The sequence below is a fragment of the Melanotaenia boesemani genome, chromosome 15, assembly GCF_017639745.1.
Source record: "Melanotaenia boesemani isolate fMelBoe1 chromosome 15, fMelBoe1.pri, whole genome shotgun sequence".
NCBI lineage: Eukaryota > Metazoa > Chordata > Actinopteri > Atheriniformes > Melanotaeniidae > Melanotaenia > Melanotaenia boesemani.
Window position 1 is genome coordinate 12557628 of NC_055696.1, and position 8967 is coordinate 12566594.

The 8967-nt window shown below is 37.6% G+C and overlaps 2 protein-coding genes across 2 annotated transcripts; one reads left to right on the forward strand and one right to left on the reverse strand.

Annotated features, from left to right (window-relative positions):
* Positions 1 to 3755: 3755 nt before the first annotated feature.
* LOC121653893 (mesenteric estrogen-dependent adipogenesis protein-like) lies at positions 3756 to 5197 on the forward strand. The gene is made up of 5 exons (XM_042007648.1): positions 3756 to 4016; positions 4123 to 4250; positions 4547 to 4662; positions 4787 to 4954; positions 5060 to 5197. The coding sequence occupies exons 2-5, from the start codon at positions 4172 to 4174 to the stop codon at positions 5072 to 5074; spliced, it is 378 nt and encodes a 125-aa protein (XP_041863582.1). The 5' UTR covers positions 3756 to 4016; positions 4123 to 4171; the 3' UTR covers positions 5075 to 5197.
* A 310-nt stretch (positions 5198 to 5507) lies between these two features.
* On the reverse strand, positions 5508 to 8930 carry LOC121653892 (arachidonate 5-lipoxygenase-activating protein). The gene is made up of 5 exons (XM_042007646.1): positions 8726 to 8930; positions 8560 to 8638; positions 6610 to 6680; positions 5885 to 5966; positions 5508 to 5798 (listed from the first exon to the last, which is right to left on the reverse strand). The coding sequence occupies exons 1-5, from the start codon at positions 8796 to 8798 to the stop codon at positions 5636 to 5638; spliced, it is 468 nt and encodes a 155-aa protein (XP_041863580.1). The 5' UTR covers positions 8799 to 8930; the 3' UTR covers positions 5508 to 5635.
* Positions 8931 to 8967: the final 37 nt, after the last annotated feature.

An 8967-nucleotide genomic window follows, 5' to 3' on the forward strand; every position in this document is an offset into this window, starting at 1 on the left:
GCATGGACAGAAAGTCTTAAATCCTATCAACAAGCAGTCAAAGAAGCGAGGACAGCTTTTTATTCTAACATTATTACACAAAGTCAATCCAATCCAAGAGTTTTATTTAAGGTTTTAGACTCAATTACTAACCCCAAGCCCTGTCATTTTAATGATGCATCCACAGAACTGTGTGAACTGTTTTTAAATCACTTTGTTAAAAAGATCAGTGACATAAGAAATCAAATAATTGCTCCGAGTCACACCATAACTGTAAGAAGAGAATTTCCCAAGTGTTTTAATTGTGTTACTAATTTTACTCCTTTTTCTCTCTCCTCTTTAGCTGATGTTTTATCTCACATGAAAACAACCACATGCAGTCTTGATGTCATACCCACCAAATTCCTCAAAGATGTTTTTAGCACAGCTGGGCCCATCATTTTATCCTTCATTAACCTGTCCTTGTCAGAAGGTGTTGTCCATCCTTGTTTTAATCAGTCTGGTTTTAAAGCACTACACAGCACTGAAACGGCTCTCCTCAAAGTCTCTAATGACCTTCTTTTAGCCTCAGATAGAGGAGAGAACATCATTTTAATTCTTTTAGATTTGAGTGCTGCATTTGATACAGTTGATCACGCTATTTTAATTGATCATCTTAAAACCTGGGTTGGCATCACAGACTTCACTTGAATGGTTTTATTCTTATCTTTTAGATAGAACCTTTGCGGTCACCATAGGTAATTTTACTTCCTTCTCTGCCCCCATTGCCTGTGGTGTACCACAAGGCTCTATTCTAGGTCCCATTTTGTTCTCTATTTATATGCTCCCCCTAGGACACGTTATAGTCCGCCATAACGCGTCCTTCCACTGTTATGCAGACGACACACAGATATACCTTCCACTGAGACCAGGGGACACATAGCTGCTGTTTAGAGTGTTTCAATGATGTGAAACAGTTGGATGGCACAAAACTTTCTACAACTCAAACAGTTCTAAATCTGAAATTATCTTAATCAGCCCTCCTCACTCCACCGCCCATATTGGAGACAGTCTCAGTCCTCTCTCTTCTAACATCACCCCCTCTGCCAGAAACCTAGGTGTCATATTTGATTCCAATCTTAATTTTCATCTTCATATCAAAAAAGTCACCCAGTCCTGTTTCCCTTCACCTCCGCACCATCAGTAAAATCAAACCTGTCCTCTCCCGGCCCGATTTAGAAAAAGTTATCAATGCACTCATTTTCTCCAGACTTGATTACTGCAACTCCTCCTCTCCAGTCTTGACAATAAATCCCTCTCTCGCCTCCAACTTGTTCAAAACGCAGCAGCTAGGCTTCTCACTGGTTTAGCAGAAGACAACATATTATCCTGTTTTAGCCTCATTGCACTGGCTTCCTGTACGTTCCAGAATTGATTTTAAAGTTTTACTAATTACTTTTAAAGCTCGTTTAGGTCTGGCACCCGGCTACATTACAGAGTTACTGACACCCTACGAGCCTCCCCGCAGCCTTAGATCCTCTGGCAGGTCCCTTTTAGCTGTGCCAGGGTCGAAACTCAAGACCAGAGGTGACCGAGCTTTTTCGGTCAAAGCCCCTCGACTCTGGAACGACCTGCCTGAGGAGATAAGGCTGGCACCATCAGTTTCATCTTTTAAGTCACTTCTTAAAACACACTTTTATCGACTGGCTTTTTTTTTTTTTTTTTTTTTTTTTATAATATTTTTATTTACTTTATTTATTTTCAAAATGTACTCATGCATGTGTCTTTTCTTTGTTGATTTTATTACCTTACTTTGCTGTGTGTTGTTCAGCACTTTTTATACCTTGTTTTTTAAAAGTGCTATACACATAAAGATTTAATATTATTATTATTATTATTATTATTATAGTTTAAAAGGCAGAATCTACCTGAGTGTTTCTGCTGACCAACATTACACAAACACAAAATTGATCAAATATTGAGTGAGGAGCATATATCTTCTGTTAAAGCTGATCTGAAAGCACATACAGACTCAAGGGCCGATGCTGTGAGTCACACTTCGATCATAAGTTACATAAGTTAGCTGTGCAATAAACCGAAAATAAATCAATAAAAATATTCAAACTGTGATATGTGAAGTGTGACGTTTAAATGCTCTGATTGTGACACTACCTTAGGTTTTCTTTTGTCAGCAGTTACAGACAGGTAGCAATAAAAAAACCTCACTATTTCTTTTCTTTCTTTCTGCCTCTCTTTTCTTGTTTAGTCCTGTAGATTAGGGAAGACATTTAGAACAAACAACTCTCCACCACAGATGCTGAACATGGACCTCTTGGCTATATATCTTAAATAGGCTCCTTTTTTTGTGAAACCCCTGATGCAATTTGTGCAGATAAAGTGATGTAACATCAGCTATTGAGAATCAGGTACATGCGAACAGGCTGTACTCCTGAGATATCACTCCATTACAGTTATAGCCATTTTAGAGAGCAATAAAAACCTGGCATAGGGGCATGTGTGATATGATTTTGATTAGAGTTGAGCAGCACCATTTGTTCAATGTCAGCACAGACACTTCGTGGCTAAAACACTGTAGTGTGACTAGAAAATCAGGACTAAAGAAACACTGATTGTTGATACACATTTATAGATAAAGTATATATGCATTTCAATGTTTATCACACCTCAGAATGTTATACATTCTGAAACATGAGTAGAGGGAAGAGTGTTGTCATCCTGGAGGATGGAGTTAGGTCCCAGAATCTGGAGATACGGGATAGCCACTAACTTCAGAATCTCATTATGATATATCTGTCTATTAATAGGTGCCACTGTGTGTGACTGACACACACTTGGCAGGTACTTTCAGTTAAAAACAAGATTGAATATCAACAGGAGGAAATTGCAGAGGATTTTGGCATATTTTTGGGGCACTACTCACACTTTTAGCTGTGCCGCTTATTCCACAAAAGCTTTCTATCCTGACAAGTTACACCTCCTTCCAGTTTGGGAACTTGTATCTCAGTATGCGTTAGTGTAACAAGCATAAAATCTACAGGTAGATTAATTCTGCAAGTTTGAAAATTACTAGTAAATTTTTATTTAAAATGTGGATAAATGTTTTGTACTTGCTTGCATTTTCTGACTTGTATTATCAAGACTTACTTGTAGACTTGATCTGTAGCTGTAGTTGTTGTTCCACATACAAATGTGGCGAGACAAGAGAAAAAACGTGTTACAAAACTAGTAACAAAACTAGTTGGCGGCCCAATCAACAATTTTCTAGACCCAACACAATTACTCAACAATCAAATGAGTTTGACGAAATATTTTCTATTTAGCTGGTGTTTTTTCTAATGATGTTTTCTAAACTGTTGCTGTGTTTAGTGAAATGTAGTGCCTGCTATCATTGTTGCATTTTCGCACAGCAGAACTAATTAACTACATCCAAACTTGTACTCTTTCAGTCAATTTACTGTATTGTTTTTTCTTTGAATATTCATTGCAATTTTTATTTAAAGTGTGAGGTTTTACCTTTATAATAACAAATAACACACACATACATAAAAAAAATAATACTTTTTAATTTTTTTTTTTCGTTCTTGTTTATTTTATAAACTATTAGGCTTGTTTCTAGTTCTATCTATCTATCTATTCTATCTATCTATCTATCTATCTATCTATCTATCTATCTATCTATCTATCTATCTATCTATCTATCTATATATATATATATATATATGTTTGCTGATGGAAACCGGAAGTAGTCCCGGGTCTACACAGCACGCTGTACTTAAAGCTTGAGCTTCATAAGAAGCGGAGGCAGAGGAGCGGCAGTAGGAAACGTGGCGTAATGACTACTAACACGATGTCCTTCAACACGATGATTGGTGACAGAAGTGGAGGCGTTTCTGAGAAAACCACCTGTTGGTTTCTCCGTGGAGACTCTCGGGCTCGGGTTACCGAGTCCACAAAGCAACGATGAGGAGAGTCTGGTGCTGATCGACGATTTCCAGTTCCCGCATCGGGAAGATAGTTTTCCAGAACTCGTTGGGAAGGTAAGAAACACTCACCAGTATGCACTTATTATGCGTATATATAAAGCACGTATTATTATTATTGTTGTCTGTTTATTTATGTGTTTCCGTGTGTTTTTCATTGCAGAAAAGTTACAGTAAATAATTTATGGGAGTATACCAGCTTCAGAAGAGTCATGCTGTCCAAGAGGATCTATCTGCTGATATCCGCCTGCCAGCAGAACCTCTCAGTGACCAACAAAAATGAAGTCAGAGGTAATCGTCTACCCAAACAGCAAATATTATTATTTTTTTTCATCTATATAGACCCACAAAATAAGTCGCCAAACCACCGCTGGTATTTTAGTTTGCAGAGAATAGTTTTATGTCGGAGTTCATTGTGTATTTTACAGCTGTGGGCTACAGTTCTATGTAGTGTGGTGGTCAGGTGACTCATGCTGGCTTTTCAAGACCTGAGATCAGTTTGCAGCGGGGTGTGGAAGGACAGCACAGTATATGGAGGTTTTTCCTCTAATTCCCCTCTCCTAAAATACCTTCAAACCCTGTTTCAGTGTTGAAGCAGTATTTGGTGTCCTTCGATGGCAGTACTCCTTTCATCAAGTGGCAGATGGAGAAAGGACTGGACTGGACCATCTCCTCTGTGGCTGGAGAGAGTTACAGGGTCAATGTAAGCAGGACTTTGTTGTGTCTCTGTTCATTCTGTTAATCTGATGTCAGATTGCATTGGGATGACTGGTTGGATGGGAGTTGCTGTACATTTCTGTATTCAAAGTTGCATTTTCTTAATTTAGGTTGACCTGCATGAAGCTCTGGAGAGCTGGATTCCTGAAGACCTCATCACTGATAACCTAACAAAGGTTAAACCTGTGTGGAAGGACACTTCTTTCACCCTCAACTACTATTCTGATGCATTATTTGATTTCCCACATTGGTTTGGTTTCAGCAAAAGGACATTTAAGGTAAATTATCAGTAATAATTCATATTTTATGCTATGATGATGGGCTTTTTTTGTACTTTTTAGTAGGTATCTGGCTAATTTGATGTTTGTTTTTTATAATTAAAGCTGACACTTACATGAACTATCTGTGGAAGAAGAGGAGGAGAAAGTCGAGTTCATCTTCTCAGTTTTAAGTGGCATTAGCAGCCTCCATAAGAAAAATGGATCAACAAGTTACATGATCAGTGGATGAGATTGGTTGTTAAATCATAATGTCAGGTGAAGAATTCATGAGCCTTTGGGGACTGTTGGGTCTTTAATATACAAGCTATCAGGTCCAGATTTGTCCACTGTTCAGTGGATGAAAAACAATGAAGAGTACAGAAAAGCAAATTCTGGATGGCTTAAAAATGATTCAGGTAAATAATATGTATAAATAGAAATTTTTTACAAGTAAATATTTCTTAACATCACTCAGTTTGAAGTTGTACAGCAGTGAAAGAGTTTGAAATGGACACTTAAGCTTAAAAAAACGGTTGCATACCTTTGTGTAAAAAGAAAAAAAAAACTTCATTAAAACTGTATTTATATATGTATATATTTGCTAAACAATAACAATAAATGCTTTCACACAAAAAAATAGCAATGTGTTTTAAATACACAGATATAATCACCTAAAATTGGGTAAGTTGCACGACTGAACTAAGGGAGGAGCAGGAGAGCAGATGCAGCATTGGTGATGGTTTCTACGTATTCTTTGTAGTCGCTGCCATAGTAGCGTCCCATCAGGTAGTTAAGGATGCCCATGATGCACATCAGAAACAGGAAGCTCATTATGCGTTTTCCAAACAGGTAGCCCGGTGTGCTACGCAGAAGTACATTTTTAAAAAATGAATTCAGGAACTCCTTAACACATTGAGTTCATGCAGTAGATTACTTGAATTTGACTACCTTTGAGAGGTCTGTCCCAAGTATCCAATAAAGTACTTCTGTCTCACTAGCAGGTAGATGATCCCAGCAAAAGCAGCAGGCGCTTCCAAGGACAGAAAAGGAAAAAAATAATAAAGGTGGTTCCAAAAAACTCTCCATGGGCTACATACAATGGGTACATGGACCATCTTGTCAACCTTTTTGCAAACCTGCTTTCACCTCAGAATGTCAGTGTGTTAAGAAACAGTTCTTGCTTAAGGGGCTTGTGCAGTGATCAACAAGCTGGCTACAAAAATCAGGTTAACAATGAAAGCTGATAAAGTGTAATAAATAAAAGGCTAAATGTCATGACTTCTGTGCTTAAAGTGGGTTAAAATGTTTATGGATTACTGTGTAAAGAAGGCAAACTCCTACCCTGTAGAACAAAGTAATCAGAAGATTATTTAGGTTATTAGGTTAAGGAGAATACAGTTTGTATCTGGTTTCCTTTCCTGTTGTGTTAAACCATGAATACCTACACTTAGAATGAGTACTAGTTGTTGTTTGAGCCCCAGAGTGGAGCATAATAATATTTCTGATTTTGGAAAAACTTAAGTACATGTGAATTTACTGCCACTCAAAATCATGTAAGGCAGTAAACAAATTGCACAAAAATCTTGACCTGACTTCTCTGTTTCGTTTACTCATACGGGCGTGAACTGCAGTACAAATGTGTGCCTGCATCCTCTCCACTGTTTAATGATTACCTTGACTGAGGCAAAGCCCAGCACACCACATTAAGGCCAGGAAAGTGGGATAAACATCCATGCAGTTACGGCTGGAAATAAACAAGAACAGAAATTAGCAAATCAAAAGGCAGTTGCCTGCAATGAGACTGAAGCAATCACAAATCAGTTACAAGCAGCTTGTAAAGCTATACCATGCCCTGTTTGGCAATCAGGAAATGTTATGCAACTGTAGAGCAGAAGTGGCTACAAAACACAAAATAAAGAAGAGGGAAAAAAAATCCTATGGATGTCAAAAAACATGAGCTACATAGCCCAGAAACAGAAAGCCAGGAAAAACTGACTACTCTCCATGTCAGCAGAGACTGGCTGTTGCAATGAACTGCAATAATCAGGACAATATGTTGGACAAAGCCACATCTCTCAAACCTTTTCCCGTTCCACAAGTATTCAGAAAAACATCATTCTTTACAAGCCAACTACATGAATAAAAAAAAAGGATGTACATTCCTCAAATTTTTTTTATTATTTTTTATGTTAAATCTCTTTAGGTAAGTGTCACATTAGAAATAGACATGAAACATGAGGAGAGAGATGCAGTAAAGGAACAGCCAGGGAGTCAATAAATAGGTCCAAGTCTGTTTATTTAAGCAATCATTTGCATTTCTGCCTGCTTAGTTTCAGGGAATTGGTGACATGTGTTGTTATTTTACTGTTTATTATTATTTTCCTACATTCCATCGGCTGAATCATCAAGATCAACAATGACAAATGATTGAAAAATGAACCAATAAATGCAGACCTAGTTAGACAAAGGCTTTGTTTAATTTTAATATGGAGCGATCCAAAGCCACACCTCTTTCCCGCTCCAGATCTCAGGCTGGGGTAAAGGTTTGGTTTTCAACAAATCAACGACCCACAAGCATTGTCAAGAAAACAAAGGAGTGGCTTACGGAAAATAATGTCAGTCTAAACCTGAACCCTGGAGGAAACCTGAAAATATCTGTGCACTGACACTCCTTAACCAACCCAGCAGAGTTCTAGGTTAAATTGTTTCTAACAAGGAGAGTTTGGGGAACTTCCGTAGAAAAGTTGAGCTAGATTTGTAGAATTACTCCTACGAAGCCTTGAGGCTTAACACCAAAGCTGCTTTAATCCAATACGCCATAAAAAGTCCAAACCTTTATTCAAATGTACTAATAAGTCAACAATTCACCCGAACTGTTTGAGCTTTATGATAAATTAATCTACAACATCACAACTAAAGTTGATTGGGTCTTAAAACACGGTTTACTTCATGACTGAGTTTGATTCTAAACTCTCACCAGATGTTTGGAGCACCTTTAATCAGGTAATGTTGGCAATTTATTTTTTAAAATCATCCCTAAAAGACAGGATGTGGCTCAGACACTTTGGCAAAAACAGGAGTGTTTTCACGTGTGGACTAAAAGGAAAAACTGGGCATCATACTGGGATGTTTAGATTACTTACAGATATTAGATTAGGTTTAGCCAGATGTGAAAAACTATCTAAAGTGATGGCAGCATGAACAGGATGCAGTGTTTGTATCTGCATTACCTGATTCATTCATTTTCTTTTATTAATTCATCTTTGATGAATGAGACATGATTAAGTTTTTTCATTTAATTAAGTTTAGTAATTCTGGTCTTGGAACATGCAAAGACACTCACTGCAAATGTGTGTAGTATTTTTCCTATATATTTAAACTAGAAGTTGATATAATAAATGCATTTTTTAAGCATTCAAATGAGGTCACTATCAGGATTTTCCTATCTGTGTTCAGGCAAATGACTACCTGGCAATAGAATTCATATTTGTCAGATTATAAAACCAAACAGAAAATTCAGAGGGGGAAGTTAACTTAACACAGGGCAGCCATTGTTGCATCCCTTTAAAGATTTATTTCACTGGATAAACTAAGAATTGAACATTGAGAAAAAGGCCACTTACTTGGCACAAGACACCCGCTCAAAAGCAGATGTGCGGTTTTCACTCTTGCATTCCCTCTCTACCTTCTGAGCAAAAAAAGCTGAAAACACAAATTAGGACTAATTCAAAAAGCAATAATTAGGCATTTATGAGCATTTTAAAAAGCTTGCCTCATGTTTTCTCTCACCGTTCTGAAGAACACTGATGAGTGTGACGATGACCAGGAGATAGATATTTTCCACTGCCTTGCTGGGTTCCATGACTGTGATGCGAGCTGTTGGAGCAGGTGGATGTTCAGGGAGATAAAACTTCTATTTCACATCCAGAAGAGCATAGCTGAACTCAGATGCAGACCATAAACCTCTCCCTCTATGACATCATGTACTCCCTAACCTACCTCCATACAACAACAAATTTAGTTTGTGGCTT

Bases quoted from the DNA above. Each gene is read 5' to 3' on its own strand.
- LOC121653893 (XM_042007648.1), top strand. From the start codon at position 4,172: ATGCTGTCCAAGAGGATCTATCTGCTGATATCCGCCTGCCAGCAGAAC. The intron at 4,251-4,546 runs GTAATCGTCTAC...ACCCTGTTTCAG, and splicing joins CAACAAAAATGAAGTCAGAG to TGTTGAAGCAGTATTTGGTG. The intron at 4,663-4,786 runs GTAAGCAGGACT...TTCTTAATTTAG, and splicing joins GAGAGAGTTACAGGGTCAAT to GTTGACCTGCATGAAGCTCT.
- LOC121653892 (XM_042007646.1), bottom strand. From the start codon at position 8,798: ATGGAACCCAGCAAGGCAGTGGAAAATATCTATCTCCTGGTCATCGTC. The intron at 5,967-6,609 runs GTAATCATTAAA...TGTCCTTGGAAG, and splicing joins TGGGCTTTGCCTCAGTCAAG to CGCCTGCTGCTTTTGCTGGG. The intron at 5,799-5,884 runs GTAGTCAAATTC...ACTTCTGCGTAG, and splicing joins TTGGGACAGACCTCTCAAAG to CACACCGGGCTACCTGTTTG.